General features: G+C 35.0%; 1 protein-coding gene across 1 annotated transcript; it reads right to left on the reverse strand.

The window, feature by feature from the left end:
• Nucleotides 1–17598: 17598 nt before the first annotated feature.
• Nucleotides 17599–19574, reverse strand: PCOAH_00044900 (SICA antigen; the record flags this gene model as incomplete). The annotated part of the gene is made up of 4 exons (XM_020061274.1): nt 17599–18027; nt 18466–18588; nt 18655–18773; nt 18839–19574. 4 exons carry the CDS (start codon nt 19572–19574, stop codon nt 17599–17601), a joined length of 1407 nt encoding a protein of 468 aa, XP_019916943.1.
• Nucleotides 19575–21726: the final 2152 nt, after the last annotated feature.

Genomic DNA, 21726 nt, shown 5'->3' on the forward strand with positions numbered 1-21726 from the left:
TGAAAAAAGCGTAAATCATTAATGGACGCTCAAAATTTTTATTAAGGGAAAAAAATTCCATACGCCCCGCATAGATAACTATTCCCAAAGTGTGTAAAATTTTTATATATTTATTTTATACGAATATATGAAGATCACATGTTATCCTAACTTTTCCACATAAAGAATATACACATACAAACAATGTCACCGCAATCAGGAGAAACAACAACACCACTAACGGTTCGTCCTCATCTGTTTAGAATGAGTATACACACACCTATTTGTTCATATGATATTTCATGTATACAATAAACAAGCGAAGGATGGTAACTCGGTATATATATATGTATGTACATATATATGTATATATATATGTGTATATATATTTTCCCCACCAATTATTTCTACAGAAGGATGAATTAGAAAAGCACTTAATGACGAATACACAGTATTATAGGAAGTTCGAAGGAAACACGGAGAGCTGTACATATTCAGGTTATAACAGCGGTGACCTGCAGGAAAAATTATCAACTCAGTGTCCCGGTATTAAGGATGATGTCGATAAAATTGTGTGGGGCTGGTGTTATGTAAGTAACAAAAGGAAGGAAGATAGTTTGAACAATGAATATTGCTACTTCTTCTACTTTTGGGTAGGGCAAATGTTACTGGAGAAGTTGGGAAGTACTTCATTCCAAAGCAATATGAAATCAATTTGCACGGTACTGCAAGCGGAGAACGTTAAGAATAATTGTGGAAATCTATTTATGGATATTGCAGAAGAAGAATTCAATCAAAAGAAAATAGCATATGAATACTCAGAGGACTACCTTATAATGCAGAATAAGTTCAATGGTAACACCGTTCCCTGTGATAGCAGTTGTTACCAGTACCTGACGGACAGTTATTCAGCTTATGGGGAAATATATGATAAGTGTAATCAGGCGTCGGATGGTGCATATTGTCAAGAATTTATAGGGGAGGAAGGGAAGCACAATGGTGCGAAATTGGACAAGTTAACCTGCCAAAAAGAAGACGTTGACAAACCAGGTTCTTCTGGTACCGGCTCTACGGGAAACCAGAACACTGGTAGTCCAAGACCAGGTTCTACAGCTTCCCAAGCTGGTGGAAGTGGTGTTATACCTGCTGCTATGTCAGGTGCACTGGCTACCATAGCACTACCAACATTAGCATACTTTTTTTACAAGTACAAACCTTTCTTCTTTAACAAGAATCACCACTCTGGAAATGGAAGAAGCAGAAGAAAAAGATTAATAAACCACGATTTGAACTCAACATTGTCAGACAACGACGACAACACCTCAGCAACGGAAGATTCATCTGAATATTCAATCCCATATACCTTATCATCCAGATGAAGAAGGAAGGGTTGTTCTGGGTGGTGGAAGGATGGGTTGTTAGGTGGGTGGTAGGTGGGTTGTTAAGTGTTGTTAGGGTGGTTGTTGGATGATTCTTAGGGGTGGTGTGGTGGTAGGTGGGTTGTTAGGCTGTTGGTAGGTGGGTTGTTAGGCTGTTGGTAGGTGGGTTGTTAGGCTATTGGTAGGTGGGTTGTTAGGCTATTGGTAGGTGGGTTGTTAGGCTATTGGTAGGTGGGTTGTTAGGCTATTGGTAGGTGGGTTGTTAGGCTATTGGTAGGTGGGTTGTTAGGCTATTGGTAGGTGGGTTGTTAGGCTATTGGTAGGTGGGTTGTTAGGCTGTTGGTAGGTGAGTTGTTAGGCTGTTGGTAGGAAGGTTGTTACGTGGTAGGGAGGAATATTTTTTGGGGTGGAAGGAAGGTTGTTAGGTGGTTGTGGTGGTTGTGGCGGTTGTGGTGGTTGTGGTGGTTGTGGTGGTTGAGGTGGTTGAGGGTAGGAGGAAGGAGGGAGGGAGAGAGGGGGAAGGGAAGAGTATGAGGGGAAGGGAAGAGTATGAGGGGAAGGGAAGAGTATGAGGGGAAGGGAAGCGTATGAGGGGAAGGGTGTGAAGGAATGAGAGTGAGAGAATGGATGTGGAAGGAATGAGGGTGAAGAATAGAGAGTGAGGGAAGGGGTGTGGAATGAATGAGGGTGATGAAAGGTGAGTGAGGGAAGGAGAGTGAACGAATGAGGATAAACGAAAAGGAGTGTTGGAGTGGGTGTTAGAAGGAAGAGGTATTAGAAGGAGGGGATGTTAGAAGGAGGAAAATGTTAGAAGGAGGAAGGTGTTAGAAGGAGGAGGGTGTTACAGTGTGGGGGTAAGAGGGTGTGGGATTTAGGGGTGGAAGAAAGGGGTGTGTGTGGGGGGGGGGTTCCATTTTTTTTTTTTTTAGAGAATATGAATAACTTCAATTAATTTTTGAAATAGTACAGAATATACAATAAAATAAAATTTTTTTTCATTATTTTAAATTAATGTATATTCTTTTATATAGGTATATTATTATACATTATAATAAATTATTTCTAATTTAAAATATATATATACACACCTACAATAAAAACAACAAAAAGCAGTACATCGCGCACAATTGAATTAACATTCCATGTTCGTGAGGAAAAAAGGTAAACATACAATTTATTCATATAAATTAGAAAAATTTTTTTTCACTTTAAACATTTTCCACATTAAAGAAAAAAAAAAGAAAGAAGAGAAAAATACACACCTTTACTTTCTAAACTTATTTCCTTTTAAAAGAAAAAAAAAAAGAAACATAATCTACACTTTTACTTTCTAAACTTATCCTTCATTTTAAAGGAATAAAAATTAAAAAAAAAAAAAAAAAATCACCACAATCATGTTCTCCACAAAATACCTCTTATTCATCTTGATACTTTGCTGTTGGGCACAGCATGACCACCACCACCATGTAAGATAATAACAATTGTTACATCTTTAAAATGAGCGCGCAAATTACTATAATTAATTCGCATCTTTTTTCTTTAAAAATAAAAAAAAGAGAAAAAAAAAAAAATTTCCACTACCATAACAATCGTCCCTCCTTCCACCCTACCACTCCTAACAACCCTTCTCGTTCTTTCTCTCTTTTTTTTTTTAGGTCCTAGTGCACGCAATCCCATGGGGTAAAACGCCCAGCGGTTTTGACTCATCAGATGGAAGCGATTCAAGCAGTACAGAAACATCATCATCAACAGCAAGTGTTGGAATTGGTACGAGAACACAATTACCAAATCAATTTTCACATAGAAATTATAAAGACGATCCCCCCTTTAGAAACACTGCTTCTCCAAATGAACGACATGAAAGAAGAAGAAAAAAGGATAAAACTGTAAAGGACAAATGTACAACAATGTGTAAAAAAGTGCTTCGTGATTGCCGTCGAGGAATGAAACATAGAAGTTTATTATTGCTCGTATTAGCTATTTTAGCCTTTGTTCTATTTATTCCGTTTTATGCAAGCTCAAATATGGAAACTCTTACTTCGATCGTTCTGGATATGTGGAACCCGGAACCTACAATCAGTTGCAGAGTGCCTGTATCTAAACATACCGCGGTAATAGCATGGGCAATTTTAACCGTCATGGGTCTGATTATGGTAGGTGCACTAGTAGGATCCTACTACTGCAGAACTAGGAAGAAATATATCAAAAAATCAAAGTCAACATTCGATTCAAAATTCGACTCAAGAGTAGATTTATTACATAGAAGGAACAAAAATAACAACACCCGAAGGAATAAAAATACTAACACCTTGCGAGAAAAATTTAACACATTTTTAAAAAAGTGTACCTATCGTAAAAATAGGGGTTGGACCTTGTTATCGGTTATATTGGTTATGGTGGGTCTTTATTTTCTAGCTATGTATTTTGCAAGTTCAGGTATGCCAAATTATGTTTTCCCCTGCCCTGAAAGTTTCAAGGTCACAAGGTAGCTGTTATTTCCGCAACTTTCGTTTATTCAGTAACTTCCCTTTATTTGGTAACACTTTTTAAAAAATATGGTACTCGTCATTCTCATAACCATAGTGGGGCTCGTGGTCATCCTATTGGTGATCGCCCTATTAGTTGCTTTATTATAGTTGTTTTATTAGTTGTTTTATTAGTTGTTTTATTAGTTGTTTTATTATAGTTGTTTTATTATAGTTGTTATATTATAGTTGTTATATTATAGTTGTTTTATTAGCACTATTAGTAGAATTTTTATTATTGTTAGAGCAAGAAGGAAAAGAAATACATCAAGCCGTCGAAGTTGGGATTATAAGTACGGCACTTTTTCATTTTTCATTCTTTTTTTTTTTAATAAGAAGAACTTTTACTTTAAATAATATATATATATGTGTTATTTTAAATAAAGAAGAAAGTGCTCACTCCATATAATATGCCACTTTGGTCAGAATGGAAAGTGGAGTTTGCACAAACACACACACATTAATTATATAATTATGATGTGGAAGGGAGCATAGTGTATATTTCTTTACAATCAGTAGGAATAACAACATTACATCCGTTGCTGTTACATTGCTTGATAACGTATGTTTCTTTGCCCCTGCTGCTGCCGTTTTTGTCTCTGTTGATGTTGTTGCGTTTTGTTGTTTGTTCTTCCTCTTTCTTTCATGGTGGTTGATGATTGTGCTCTACCATTATATATGGTAGATACATCTGTTGTTGATGAACCAAGTGTGGAATTTGTTTCTGCTGAATATGCGGTAGAAGAATCATCCGTTATAGTATGGAAATCCCGTCCAATGGATCTTCCTCCTCTACTTTTTTTATTGTTGCCACCAAGAGAATTACTTATCCATGAAAAGAATGAAGTATACTGAAATGAAAGAAAAGGATAAGAATTTGTATATGTACGTATATATATGTGCTCATATATGTACAGTTTATTCCAAATTTATTCTAAGCATAGAGGAGAAAATATTAATAAACGTTATTATTCATATTTTGAAGTATATATAATGTGTTCCCTACTTTATATAAAAGGAAAGTGATGAATGGTATTCCAATTCCTATTGTGCCCAATGTACCAGATGCGGCTGCTGTAGGAGTGTTGCTGCTAGCAGCAGCAACACCACTGCGTGTAGAGGAAGCTCCTACTCCATTGACTATTGCACACGCCTCTCCTACTTCTGTTGAATATTGTTGGCAGTATGTTTTATAGGTGGTCTTGAATTTGGTACAATATGTACTAGTGGTGGGATCCCCACCACTATCGTCTTTACATTGTTGACCAACATTAGAAGGGAACGATGTGGGGAAAGTGTTGTTGTACTGTCCCTGATATTCACTGTCACAAGCATTGTAGTACTCTTGTAATTGTTGTTCTTTATTTGGATTATAATCTTGGTTAAGTTCAAATTTATCCTTTTCTTTTTTGAAATTCTCCCAGTTATTGTGATTGTTTAATGGTTCACAATTACTCGTAGTGACAATACTTTTCAGGACGTCGTATACATCGCGTATGACACGTACGTATTTTTCCTTATCTACAGCTTTCAGTACTTTATTTCCTAACCAATAATAAAAGAAATAACAGAGGTCACTATCGTCTGCATGTTGCTGCTTCACTTTAGCTACCAAATGCGCAGCACGTACAATTTCTGTTGCCAGAGCGCTCAGAGTAGTATATTGACTTAACTTGCCCGCAAACTGATCGCCCACGTCCCGGGAGTCCTCATCCTCGAATTCATATCCATCCTTGATCATATCATATACCCATTCGGTATATAATACAGGTAACAGTCCGCTCATCTGTAGCTGTGGAATTACAACATGCAATGTACGTTTTCTTTTTGTTCTTTTCCTTTTTTTTTTTTTTTTTCTTTATTTTTTTTTTCTTTTCATTAAGTTATACATAAAAAAAGAATTATATGTGCGAAGCAGTTGCAAAGTACAACTGGAATAGGAAATGAATGAGTGTAATATGTCCTTATGTACCATTGGTGCCATGGTTTATGTGTACATTCCTATATGTAGTGAATTTATATTAACATATGCCCCAAATATATTTTTGTGGAATAAATGTATAAACACTTCGCCCGTTCCATAATGATTATAATTAATAAATGCACATCAAATTTTTACTCCCTTTTTACGGTACACATCCTTCAACTTTTAAACAACGACAGCATATACAAGTGTATCAAATTTTCATGTACAACATTCAGGCAATAATAAAAAAGAAATAAGCAGGAAGTAATGAAATAAAAAAGGGGGATGAACAAATTCCTCTCATACAATGTACATATATTTATTACATTATTACAATGCACACTGTTATCCATAATATTGTATTACTTATTTACTTCATTCAGTTATTGTACACATATACAATAGAACATTTTTCCCCTTATCAGAAAATTCTTTTTTTTTTCTTTTTATGTATTGTTCGAGCGTGCTTTCTATTGTTATTTTAAAAAGGGGAAAGCATTAACGAATTGTTAATGCGTATATATATTGTGCATAGTTCATATATATGCACATGTGCACAGGGAGAGCATACATTCCTCCTCCTCCCCCATCCTTTTTCGAATGTGCGCATGTATAATATTGCACCAAGGACGCTATTTGAGCTAACCTCACCTCCTCCAGTACGCATTACATTTTAGATATGAATGTTTCTTCATGTCTATTTTTTTTTTATTTTTCTTTCTTCCATTTATTTAAGTTTGATTAATACACCATAAAAAAATTCATCTATATGAAAGATATTCATTGTATCATCTGAGCTAACCTTTACTACATTCACTTTTTCCTTTTAAATTTATACTATATTTTAAAAGTTATACTGCACCACACCACACCCCGTCTTCCTCTTTCCTTTGTATAAAAAGTGCATTTATTTATTTATTTTTTTTTTTTTTTTTCCTTTTACAAAAGTTTTTTATTTTTGTGTAATTGCTTTTTTTCCTTTTTTCTTTTAAAATATATAAACATTTTTTCAAAGGAGGTCAGTACTTGTTTTCCCCTTTTTATTTCTTCATTTCCTTTTTCCGCATTCTTGTTGGGAGTGTTTTTTTCCTTTATTAAGAGTTATTCACACATATACACATGGAAAGGAAGAAAAAAAAAGGAAAAAAAAGAAATAAAGCAAAATATGGAGGGAAGGAAGAGGGGAGGGTCACCCTGTTTTCACATTATTTTTCCAACTTTGCGATTATACATGTTCTTGGAAAGGATGTGATGGGAGTGTAACCCCCATATATTCAATGTTCTACGTAACGTCACATGTGACGTTCTACATACGTTGATAGGTTACATTCCTCTTCTGTCGTGCATTATTATCCCCTGTTCCTCTGGGTAGTGGTCTCCTATTGTATATAGTAGATTCATCCATAGAACCTGTTGTAGAAGTATCTGTTGTATATAATGAAGAGGTCTCTTCTGTGATTGTGTCAATGTGACGTGCAACTGACCTCCTTCCTCTTCTTCTATTACTGTTTCTTCTTTTAGAGGAGAGGGTTCCACGTATTCCAGAAAATACATTGGTATACTAAGACAGGAGGAAAGGAAAATATGCGAATTTGTATATATATGTACTGTGTACAGTCTTATTTATGTGTATTTTTTGTATTTTTGTACTTTTAAAAGGAAATATTAGTAAACTGCTATTATTTATGTTTTCATTATAATTATAAGTGCACCTTGTAAAGGAGGAATACTATTGTAGGAAGGCCGAATAGTCCTATGGCAGAAGAGACGGCTGCGGCGGAAATTGTTGAATCTGCAGTGCTAGATGTGGAACCAGCTATTCCCGCTGCAGACGCCTGATTCTCAGTTTGGGTAGTTTGAGGTTTAGATCGTACTTCTGTACACTCCAGTTGTTGTAGCTTGTCTGCGCTACAGTAATCTCCATCTCAGTCCTTCGCAGCTGCTTGAAGCGGGCCACAATAGGAACCACTTTTATTTGTGTCTTGGGTGCAGTATGTACTTACAGCAGTACATGCTGCTTGAATGGCCTTTAGATGCTGGTGATATTGCTCTGTGCAAGGTTTATTGGGTAGATTTAGTTGCTTCATTAATTCCTCATAGTCTTGTTCGTAGTCATATTTTATTTTTGCATGTTTAAAAAGGTTTTGGTCAATTTTACTGTCATCGTATATAATTTCACATACGCCTTTACCAGCAGGATCCCTCAGTTTTTCGTAGATCGTTTGCATAATGTTTGGAAGTGTATCACCTCCCAGTTCCCTAAGTAATATTTCTCCTAGCCAGTAATAGAAAAAGTGACACTTTTGACTGTAGGGTGAAGGCGATATTCCCATTCCAGATGCATCACAGTAGGCACCTATTATCTTCTTGGCATAATGTTCAGCACTTCCATGGTCCCCCAATTTACTTTTTACTTCAGTCTCCTTATCTTTCAACCAGGAACAGAATGAGCCAATATAACTCCCCCCTCCTCCATCAAATTTATCATATGCCTTTTTTGAGAGTAACTTCTTTAAATCTTCCTCCTATAAAAATGTAATTGAGATAAGGAAGAAAGTGGAACCTTGTACATTGTGTAGAAATGGAATGTTGTTAATGTGTATTTTCATATGTCTTCATTACTATTATATTATAGATATATATATATATATATATATATATATAGCATTCCATGATGCACACACATATTATTGGAATTATTCAATTATTCCATCCTTTGAATAAAGGAAGGAAGAAAAATGCTGCAATGTTTTTAACGTCAGTTCTGCTGCTTTTGACGGTTTTGGTGACATGGTTTATGCATTTTACTATATATAATGTGAATTTATATGTTAAAAATCGTCCTTTATTTATATATTCATGAAGTCTACGTATGTGCAAGGAACTTCTTTTCTTCCTTCCCCATTATCCTTATGAAAAAATATTAAAATTTTCTCTTCTTTATTCAATAAGGGCACATTCTTCAATTGCTTAAGAAATGGCAGTACTACAGGTATGTGCACAAAGTTACCTTATATACAGGGATAAGGCAGGAATACTAACACATGTTTCACAATAACAAAATAAAATAGATTGTAAGGGGTGGAATGAATGGATGGATGTAAACTTTCTTTTTCTCTCATATCGTTGCTTGCTTCCTTGCTTTCTTCCTTCCTCTATATATTTACTACACTGTTGGCATAGAAGGTGATTTATTTGAAGAACATTATATTACTATTAAGCTGCCCTAATTATTTTGTTCAAAGGAGTGCAAAATTTTTCCGGAGGTAGTAATTTTAACATATGTATGTACTATTGGTTCAAGCTTTGCTGTTACTTTAAAAAAAAAATTTTGTTTAAAATTTTTGTTAACATTTTTGTTAACATTTTTTTAACATATATCTTACATATATATATTCTGTATAGTTTACATATATACGGAGAGCATTATTCTTCCTAGTTCATTCTCCCCTCCTTTTTTCAACACATGTGTACATATATATATTTAATGAGGAAGCGTGAGTTTTTCCTACAGCAGACATTTTCATTCGAACGGTTAATTTATATGTAGGTGTTATTTTTATATATCTATATGTGGGTGTTATTTTATATCTATGTTGAAGTTCGATTTTTATATCTATATGTACTATATGTGGGTTATTGTGGGTGTTATTTTATATATCTATATGTGTTATTTATGTGGGTGGGTGTTATTTTATGTATATGTGGTGGGATGTTATTGTTATATATCTATATGTGCGTTATATGTTGATTGTTTTATGTTTGGTTATTATTCTATGTTTTTCTTTGTTATTTTATGTTTTGTTTTGTTATTTCAAAAAAAAGGATTATTAATAGTTCCATGTGTACGTATTGTGTAGTTCATATATATATGTGCGCAGAGAGCGCTCCTCTTTCTTATTTTTAACATGTGCATGTTCATCAAAATGTAATGAAGGGGCATGTGTTTAAATGAAATAGGTAAGGGGAAGGAATGGTCTATGGAAGAAAGGGAAATATATTACCAAAAAAAAAAAAAAAAAAATTTTGTGTGTTCTCTGTGTTCTGTGTATTCATTATATATATACATACATACACACATGTAAAGCCCCTTCCTTCTAGGGGCTCTACATGTGATTGTCCCACATACAATGTTCCATTACATTCTGCCATAACTAATATTTCTTGACATCTGCTTCTGTGCCCTTTGTCTCTGTTGTTGTCGCTGTTGTTGAGGTTGTAGACTAATTGTCCTTTTTCCAACACGTCGTGATCTTCGTTCACCATTATATATGGTAGAATGATCATCTGTTGTTGTTGTGGAATCGTCGTCTATTGTGGAACCTATTGTGGAAGTTCCCTCTGTGTAATATTCCGTAGAAGTGTCTGTTAGTGTGTCGTTGTACAAGTTGTGTCTTCCCATTGATGTTGCTGTTGTTGCTCTTCTTCTTTTGTTTCTATTGTTCTTTGCAAAAGAGTCACCGATTCAGGACGGTAGGAGATTATACTCCGAAGGAGGAGGGGTGGAAGGAAGGTGGTTAGGGGTGCTGGTGTCTGAGTATGGAAGTGTACAATTCTTTGGAACCTCAAATTCTTTCAAAGCGGCGTATATTATTTTCATAATTTGTAAAAATTTTTTAACATCCTTCACCTTTTGCCCCGTACTATTCCACAACTCATTACTAAGCCAGTAGTAGAGAAAATGACAAAGTGCACTTTTCATTCGTTCCTCCGCTTCGTCAGGTTCATACTCTACAGGTGGTCGGGGGGATCCCCCGGACCCTGTCCTAACGTCCCTTTTGTTTGTGCCTGTGCTGCTTCGTTCTTTTTTCCCGATACATAACAGAGGGCATCTAAAATTTTGTCGATTTTATCTTTAATTTCGTCGCATGTATCTAATTTGGACTTTGCCTTCTTTTTTAGCGTTCCCTGCGTATCAAAACTTTTGCAGTAGATGCTTGCCGTTGTGGTGACACTACCCCCACCATCGGTGTTCCCATCGACGTTCAGGTAGAAACGTTTTCTTGAATTTAAGAACTGCAGATCCCCTACCTGCAGAGGGTGGTGGTGATGGTGGTAGATGGGTTGTTAGGGGTGGTTGGAAGTGTAGGGATATGTATGTATATATATATATTAATTCTCTTTTTCTCTTTTTTCCTTTTATATTTTTATTTTTATTGCATTAGGGGTAAGCATAAATTATTATGCATGCGCATATATTTATGCATGTATGCATTTTGAATGGAGAAAAAGTAACATACCCTTAGATATTGTTGTCCTCCTGTTCTGACATTTTTTTTTTGTGTGTTGCTTTATGTATGTATATATATGTAATGTATATGTATATATAATGTTAAAATTACTTGTATATATAGAAGAAAATGAGTGTAAGCTTTATGCTTATTTCATAATGATTATGAATGATTACATAGTGATTTTTTATTTCTTCCTACTAATGCACATTGTTCCAACTTTTCAAACAATTATGGTACATACATATATATGTGTATGGAATTATTATGAATAGTTCGATTAGATTATAAAAGCAAATGTGTTAAAACAGTAGAATCGAATGAACGAAGGATACTGTACAATGAGAATTATATGAATCTGAAAAAAGAAACGGAAGCATATAAAAGGAAAAGAACACACACATGTATATATATATATATATACTTTTGCAATAATAATACTCTTTGTAAAATATACCATCCTTCCCCTCCTTTCTTATTTACGATAACTTTCAGGTAATAATAGTGTTCCTATTTTTTTTCCTTAATTCCCATGGGTATACAGCGTAAGGAAGTTATTTATGTAGTATACATATATTTTCTCATTTGAGCTTTTCCTGCTTCCTTTTTAACCTTTTTTAATCTATGCCATATTTTAGAAGTTAGTTCGTCCCCCCTCCCTCCCCCTTCCTTTTACTTCCTAATGCATATTATACTTTATACATTTATTTTATTTTTATTTATATTACTTTTATTTATTTTATTTTCAATTTTTTGCACTTCTGTGACGTATTCAGGTAATGGTGCGTACTTTTAAAAGAAGGGGGGCACATTTTAAAAGGAAGGAAATAGGGATGGTCACTATATTCTTGCACAATTTATGTGTGCAATGGAGGCATGTGCTCCTTTTATATACGGAATACTGCTAGTTATTATAACTATTGGAAGGTGGAACAATTACATTACGTAAACTACTTACAATTAATGAATGGAAGGGAAAAACATTACGTACACTTCTTATAATTAATGTAGAGGGGGGCACAGTATATACTAATTATAATTTTGAAGTGTACATTACGTACATAGTACTTATAATTTCAGGGAAGGTTGGCACTACACGCAATTTATATTTTCTGAAATGGGGTAGGGGGGAAAATTACGTGCACTATTTATAATTCCTAAAGGGAGGGAAATATTATGTAGGTTGATATTTTATATTGGTTCTTTGCCGTGAACTACTTCTTCCTTGGGGTTGTGTGTTATTATTTGCTACCGTTCCGTCCCTGCGCCGTTCATCATTATATAAAGTAGAATCATCCGTTGTTGTTGATTCTGCTGTTGTTGAATATAGTGTGGATGTTTCTGTAGAAGAATCTTCTGTTAATTTGTCGAATTCGTGCTGGATGGTGGATCTTCTTTTTTTTCTTTTCTTCTTTTTAGGGAAAGAATTATTTCTCATTCCAGAAAATATGGAAGTATACTGAAAAAGAAAGAATATTGGAGCAAAGAAATAAGGAAAGGGTAGAAATATGTACATATATATTTATATATAGTGCACCGTACAGTCTATTTTCCCTGTATATTCATTGTTTACATATTATATAGAAGTATATATTAATAATAATAATAATTACTATTATTATTATATATTATTATTATTTATACATTTTCACTTTACAAATTGTAATTATATGTATATACCTTATATAATAAAAGAGTTAATGCAGGTAGTCCTACTGTTGCCACTGCTGCTCCACCAATGACGGAAGGGATGATATTGGTGTTGTTGGTAGTTTCGACAGGGGAGGTTTTAACATCAAATCCTGATGTACCCTCATAAGATGGACTACTACTCCTGTGTACACGTGGCTCTGCAGCTACGATTTTGCATTTTAGACCTAAATTCCTTTTCGCTCCATATTCTTTAGAGAATTTCTTAAATTCATTACACCATACATCATTCTTCCCTTTACATGTTGTACGCATAGTTTTATGAGCATGTTGCACTTTCTGCAGATATTTTTGGAATTGTTCAGGACAAGGTTGCCCATCCTCATTTCCTTTGCCCATTATGATATTCCGGTCCTTACTGTAATCAAATAGTCCCTTTAACGCTGCGAATATTTTTTTCTTTTCCGGGGTAAGCATGAATTCACACGCACTTTCCTTTCCACATTTAAATACATCACTTTTACATTTGTCCATAATATCCTTGAATTTTTTGTCTTCCAAACTTTTGGGTAATTTATCTCCCAACCAATAATAAAAAAAATCACAATCAAGCTTGTTGTGTGATTCATCTTTCCTCCTCTCCATACTTACATAGCATAGTGTGTTTACGATTTTATTAATAGATTCTGCCTGCAGATGAGCATCCTGTAATGCACTCTGCAATTCTTTCGCACTATTCCAGCTCGTACAGTCCGTGTGGTTCGCGCTTAATCTTCTATATGCTTTTCGTGAGGGTAAATCACTTAGGTTGTTTCCCTCCTACAAAGATGTAATTGTTGTCAGAATGTGTGGATATATATATCCATTTTTCATGTTTTTGAATATTTCCCTTTCAACACATTATTACACTGCGTACATGGAAGCACTGTATGTGCATAGCACAATTATATTATTTATTCTACATAAGGAGAAAGGAAAGAAAGAAATGAAGGAAAGGAAGGAAGAGGAGGGAGGAAAGCAACCCTTCCTTCCATGCTTCCTTTCCCTCATTTCTTTCTTTCATTCTTTTCCTTCTTTCCACCAGCAGCTTCTTCCATTTCTTTCCTTTACTTCCTACCAATCTTCCTTCAGGAAGGAAGTACCTCCTCTTCCTTCCGCCAGTGTTTCTTACCTCGTCGTTGTCGTCTTCGTTGAGGAAGTCTTCGAAGGGTACGTCCTCGTCTTCTTCGTCGTCGAGGTCGTCTTCCTCTGAGGAGGCACCTGCTTCTTCCGGTTCTGTTTCAGTCGCTTTGCTACATGGTAATTTTGGTTTATCGTTTTCAAAATATTTATGATACTCATTTCTAAGTTCGGTACAAAAGAGATCATGAGTAGCTTCTGCACAACTACTCTTCTCCCTTGAATATGCTGATTGAACATCCCTTAGATATTGGGTACATCCTTCACTACATAATAATCCACTTTCCTTTTCGCTTCTCTGTAAAGTTTTATAATTATAAGCATAATCAAATATTGTTTTCCTTGGAGTGAAAACACTTTTGTCAATGCCAACGTATAAATTCTGACAGTTATTATTGCATGGTGACCCGGACTGCTGCAATTTTGTATAAATGTAATTCATAATTGTTCCCAGTGGGCTATGCCCAATTATATTATCTTTTATTTTTTCACCTAACCAATAATAAAAGAAATAACAAGGTCTATAATAATCCGTGGGATTCGTTTCCTTCGTGCATGCGCAACAGTAGTTCTTCACAATTTTTTCGGTCTCACTTCCAACGCGCGTGAACAATCCCACTGTCCCCGTCACCTGTTCTATGGTTTGCTTATTAGAACAACGTTCCTCTGCTCCTGTGGGGCACGTCTGTCCCTCTTCAAATTTTTTATATTCCTCCTCTGAGGGTAACTTCTGTAAACACAGATTCTACATGAACAAAATGGAACAGGGGGAAGTGGAATATGTATGTATAGAAATAGGTGTAAATGGGTGTTGTTTCCATATATGTGTACTTCTATATTAACTTTAGCATGCATAAATTAATATAGGTATATTCATTCCTTCCTTTCCGGAAAAGGAGGAAAAAATAACGTCCTTATGTTCCACTTACTGGACCTGCCATTTTCGCCTAATGATATATTCTTCCAGTATATTATATATACTTAAGAAAAATTGTTCATTACATTCATTCGAAGGATTCAGTATAAAAATTCTGCCTGTTCTATGTGATGATAAGTATGGAACTCTTTTAATCTTTCCTAATAACCTATTCTAACTTCTTCTTAAACACCATGGGTAATACATTATATGTACATATATCAAGATCATTATATGCACATGATTAAGTCTAAAGTGGGAACAAAATATATTCTAATTAAGGAAATGAAGGAGGAGGAAGAATAGAATAATAATCAAGTTCCTTCTAGAATCCTTAATATAGTACATTAATACAAAGTATATTATACTATGTGTAACATTCCCCACTAGTATTATTATTATATATTGTGTGCACCCACTTTCTTTTTCCTTCCTGGCAGTTAATTATTTCTTCCCTTCATTAGTATATAATTTTTTTGACTTTTGGGGGTAATGAATTTTTACCATGAACTACTAATTATTCTTTCTTTATACTTCTCCCTTCAATTTTTATTTTTCCTTTTTGTTCTCTTTCTTTTTTCCTTCTTTTTTTTTTTTTCATAATACCTCGCTCTATGATTTGTTCCTTCACACATAGGAATGTTACCCTTGTCCCTCCTTCCCTTCCCCCCTCTTTGTATATGTTAAAAAACTGCTTCACTCGAATATAGAACTCTTATAAGCAAAAGGAATTATTTCCCCCCTAAATGCAGAAAACTACCATGTGTGAAGGGTACATATATATATATACATATGCAATATTATAAGGTATACAGCAGGCTATACAGTAAGAATAATGCACACTCCCACCTGTTCCCTTCCATTCTTTTAAATATTTCATTAAAACGTTCACTACCACTTAAACAGGAAAAATACGTATTCCTCAATTATATGGTATTTTCAAAATGGTGCCATAATTTGCAATTAGAGCACCCCATAAGAAAGAACAATATTAATTACTTATGTACACTCCTACTATACAATGTTCCCATATTTGAATATAGAATGGTGGTGAAAAGAAAATAATGAAAAATCGAGAATTTAACATTCATCCTTTTCAGCAGCTTCCCACTTCATAACAAATAGTACTACTTAAGTTCCCCTCCCCAACTTAAAAAAAAAAAAATTAAAGAACAAAAATTATTTATGGGTACCGTCATCTTGACCGGTTCTTTGCCCCTTCTTTCCTTTTTCTATATATTTTTTGATATTTTCTGTTGTATTAATTCACATATTTCACATATAAATTCTAAATAATTGTTCAATTTGGATGATCACACATCCTTTTTCCTTACATATATGTCCACATATATATATATATATATATATATATAGGAAATATTCCTTAACAAAGGTACTTCCCTATCATATTATCTGTACCACAACCACCTAACAACCCACCTACCAACAGCCTAACAACCCATCTACCAACAGCCTAACAACCCATCTACCAACAGCCTAACAACCCATCTACCAACAGCCTAACAACCCATCTACCACCCAAACAACCTTCCTTCCACCTAACAACCCACCTACCACCCAAACAACCTTCCTTCCACCCTAACAACCCACCTACCACCCAAACAACCTTCCTTCCACCCTAACAACCCACCTACCACCACCCTAACAACCCTTCCTTCGCTTCAGTATAAACCATGGTCTTCTTGGTTTGGTAACCACTCTACTGGAAATAGTGCAGGAAGAAGGAGCAACACAAGAAAGAGAAGATCAACTGAGGGCACCTTTGATACACTGACAGAGAATAGTTCAACAATAGGTAGTTCAACAACAGACTATGATACAACAGTATATGGTGATGTACAGTCTCGAAGGGGAAGAATAAATACACCGCCTCATCGGAATGTAGGTTATGGTCGGATGTAATGTAACACCGTCGCTGTGTAACACATTGTGGAATGTAACACCATTGGAATGTAACACACATTGGAATGTTGAATGAGTGTGTGTCCCTCCCTCAAGAGGGAGGACGCATAAATAACACTGTGCACACGGTTTATATATACAGTGTAAGGAAAGAAGCAAAAATTACCATTCTTCCTTTCCTTCCCTTTCCTTCTTTCCTTCATTCCTTCCTTTTCCTTACTTTTCTTTCTTCCCTCCTTACATCCATCCTTTCCTTCTTTTTCCTTCTTTTTCCTTCTTTTTCCTTTTTTTTCCTTTTTTTTCCTTTTTTTTCCTTCTTTTTCCTTCTTTTTCCTTCTTTTCCTTCTTTTCCTTCTTTTTTATTCCTTTTCCTTTATTCATATTTCCTTGTTTTTTTTCTTTTTTTTTCTTCATATTTAATTACTTTTTTTCCTTCCTTCCATTTGTGTGTTTGAATAAGCACATAAGGAAAGAACACTCCCCACAGAGCGCGAAAAGAACAAAAAAAAAAAAAAAAAGGAAGGTGCTGATCTCCTTAAAAAAGTGCTTATGTATTTTAAAAATGGTGAAAAGAAATTTATGAAGTCAAAAAATTTTATAACAAAATGAATAGGCATTTTTCTTTAATCTGCAATAAAAACAAAATTTTACCAAACAAATCAAAATAAAGTTGGGGAGAAAACTTTTTTTTTTCACTTCCACGTATATTAACTACACATTGAACATCTAACCAATTTAATACAATACCAAACAAAAAAAAAAAAAAGGAAAAATATTTACTACACCCTAAAAACCGGAATCTGAGCATTGAACCGGTTCCTTAGCAATTTATTCCTTAGGAACTTCGTCCTTAGGAACAAAGTCTTCCTTCCCTAAATCCGGAATCTGAACTTGGAACCTGTTCCTTAGGAATAAAGTCTTCCTCCCTGAACCCGGATTCTGAACTTTTAACCTTTTCTTCCTTCATAAAATTGCTTCCCATAAACTCTTGAACCAAAATTTTAAAAAAGTCTTCCTTCGTTGAATGCAGGTCCCCTTTTTGACATTCGTCTAAGACTTCTAAATGAATATCAATAATCATGCGGCGACGACGACCAGGAACCCCTTTTTTCTTCCTTTTCATAGGTGTAGAACGAGGTTTGCGTTCCTTTACAATGTAATATTCACGTGGACCGCCCTGGTCGTCTACATGGTCAACAATCTGCTCTTCTAAGGATGGACCACGTATTTGATGAGCTCTTCTGTAACGTTTTCTTGTCTTACGGAGCATTCCAAAGTACTGAACAAAAAAAGGGAAAAAAATGTTTTTTAGGGTGCGAAATGTTTGTTCACACACCACAGTAATTACTACTTCAAACACAAGTGGGAAATCCTCCACACACACAAACACACCTAAAATGCGAAATTCTACACATACACACCTCTAACATACAAAATCCTATACAACTCCCGCAGTGATTCATTTACCACAATTTTTTTTTTTCCCCTTTACTCTTTTTTTTTTTTTTTTCTTTTTCTTTTTCTTTTTCTTTTTTTTCTTTCTATTTTCTTTTTCTTATATTGGTGTTTTTTTTACTTACCTTCCAGAGGAGATAACTTATGACAGAAGTACCAATGAAGACAGGAATGGTAGGAAGGTATGGGGTAAGGAGGTCAATGTTGCTAGTAAGTTTGGCAGGAGTAGGGGTGGGTGTTAATGAAGTTGACGCATCCCCACCACCTCCTCTACCACCAAGAGAAGCATCACCATGTCTTTCAGCACCACTTTCACCAGGAGTAGGAGAATCACCATCTCCCGCTGCTTGCTCATGATCAGTAGGCTTAACCTCAACAGTATCCTCTGCAGATAAAGAATAGATTAAAAAAAGGGTAGTAAAGGTGAATTATCATTACCATCGACAAGTACTACACCTTGCATTGTTTTCAATATGTGCTGTAAAAGTTTATCGTCATTTTTCTCAGGGAACGATAATGTTGCATTGGTAATTGTGGTTGTCACGGTTGAGGTGACCCCATCAAGACGGTCTATAGTGGAAGTGTAGGTAACCGTGTCTGGTTTTTGTGGAGAAGGTGTGTATGTGAGCCTTTACCTGTTTCTTCGTGATTAGGGCCAGTGTCTTCCGACGTTGGCTTCTTTTCTTCAGGAATAACCTTCTTTGGTATTTCAGGAACTTTGGTAGGTTGTTCTTCTGGAATGCTAGCAACTATTTTCTCCACCTCCCTCGTAAACTCTTTATATTTCTCATCTTCATTTCCATCTTCCTCTTCATTATCAGCTTCAGACTCTGATCTTTCCCTTGTCTTCGAACGACTCTTTATGCCTCTCCCACCACACCAATTCTGGTTATGTATGTCCATTATTTTACTCCTTCCGTCTTCCTTCATCAGAAATTTATATAACTCCATCATCATTGCTTTGTCCCCTCTCCAGCCTGGCTTTATCTGTCCATATTCACATTTTTCAAAAACATCCTTATATTTTACTTTCTCCTTCATATTATTCACTTTCTCAAACACGTGTTTAATCAGTTCCTCCCTCTTACAAGTCATTTTTACATATATAAGCCATGTATTCAGAAGATCACACTTTGGAATACAATCCCACATATCCGGCAGATCTTTCTTTTCTTTTTGACATGGTAACTTGTCCTTTGTTACTATCATTAAATTTTTTACAAGAGTTCTACAAAATTCTCTGTCTTCGTCCGTATTCAATATTCCATTATTGTCCGATTTCTTTTCGCATATTTCAGCCAATTCATTCAAGTTCTCGTAGTCATATTTATCGTCGCCTCCAATAGGATTATTTGAGAACTCCGTGAACATTTCTGCTATGGCAACTGTATAAATTATACAAATTATATGTATATATGTTACTACCTACTCACTATATACTCTTATTTCATTTAATATATAGATATGAAAAGTAAACCAGGAAATATATAGTGTGGCTATATATTCGTAAATATTCAAGGTACACTCATAAATCTATAACATACGGTCTTCATCTTCTTCCCAAAATCCACGCAATACTTCAGGCACCATCCACGATTCCTTTTCTTCTTCTTTCTTCAATTGTTCACCATGCTTCTCTAACAGTTCTATAATTTTCCCTTCACCTACGACTCCATCTTGCTTCTTGTCTATTTTCCCCTTACTCTGGCTCTGACACTTTGCAGTATCCCAAATTCTTCCTAACTCATTTCTCATACTTTTGTCGGTCAGTAACCATCTTCTAATTGTTTTTCCAACTACTCTTCCTCCCATACTTATATCATTGTACTTCATCCACATACAATTATTCTCTTTACCTTCACCTGCGAAGGATTCCATTAAGTTATTCATTATTTTTAAAGCATAGTCCACACCCTTCCTTTTTCCACAACTTGATTCTAACAATTTGTACATGAAAATGCTCACAATTATACATCTCATATACTCCTCTAATTTTTCCATCTTCCTTATTTTCCCATCTTCGTCTTTCCACATACTACCTAATCCATTCACAAAGTATAATGCTTTCAGCATTTGCTTACACACTAGTTTGTCTACGGGCTTCACGTCTATGTATTTACCATCATACGAAACATCATCACACGATTTTACATATTCCTCCATTTCATGCTTCATGTGTTCAAAGAATTCTTTCAATATTCTCATAATGTCGCCCCATATTGCATTCTACATTCGGATAATTAACGGAAAGGAAAAGAAAGTGTGATCCCATATTTAAAGTATATACTTTTTTCTTCCTTATTCTAATATTCATGCATAATAATCATTCATATAGGTCGAAATTTATTTAAACATGAAATCATTATTTACAATATTATCTGATATCCCTTTTTCCTTTGTCCACTGTGCTAATAAATTCCCTAGTGTTTCCATCATCTCTGGTCCTTTATCTTATTATACACTATTCAAATTATACAAGGAAAAAAAAAAAATCTTACCATGCAAGTTTTTTTTCTTATATGCACTGCACATCGTTAAAAAAAAGAGAAGCAGAGAAAGAATTACCTACATTTTCTACATTACACATTAAACCTTCCTTCTTTCTCACCTTCTCTTCTTCTTCTTTTCTTCCTTAAACCTTCTTTCCTTACAACTTCCTTCTTTACACCTTAAATCCTTCTTCTTTATAACTTCCTTATTTACACCTTCCTTCTTTACACCTTAAACCTCCTTTTTTACTCATTTAAACCTTCCTTCTTTACACCTTAAACCTTCCTTTTTTTACTTCCTTTACACCTTTCTTCTTTACACCTTAAACCTTCCTTTTTTTACTTCCTTGGATATTCCTTCTTTACACTTTTTTTTTTACACCTCATTTTTCTCTTTAAATCTTCCTTTTCTTATCTAAATCTTCTTTTTTTTTTACCTAAACCTTCCTTTTTTACACCTTAAACCTTCTTTTTTTTTTCCCCTTTATTTTGATTTTTTTTCCTTAAAAAAAGTGACCTTCCTCCCTAGCACACCTAACAACAATCCTACTACGCCTAGCAACCTCCATTCTACCACCTTTGAACCACCTAATCCACCCTAAGTGCTTTCCCCCCCGTATACTTATCAGCTTACACCCCGAACAACTTTCCGCCACCTTAAAAATCTTCCCTACATCTACCACCCCTACGCGCACCACTCTGCACACCTTCTTCAACATACTTCACTACACTTTAAAACTTTCTTTTTTTTTCTTCCTTAAGCAATCCTTCTTTACACTTTTTCCTTAAACTTCTTTTTCCTTTTAAATCTTGCTTCTCTACTTAAATCTTCCTTTTTGTACCTAAACTTTCTTTTTTTTTTATACACCCTTCGGGTGTACCCCTCCCTAAAGGAAGTGACCTTCCTCCCTATCACCTAGCAATCTTCTTTCGACCACAAAACCATTATTCTAATACCCTTAAACCTTCCATACTACCACCCTCGACAAACTAACACCCAAATGTGCACCCCACTGCACACCTTCCCCGAACAA

This window comes from Plasmodium coatneyi, chromosome 12 (assembly GCF_001680005.1).
Source record: "Plasmodium coatneyi strain Hackeri chromosome 12, complete sequence".
NCBI lineage: Eukaryota > Apicomplexa > Aconoidasida > Haemosporida > Plasmodiidae > Plasmodium > Plasmodium coatneyi.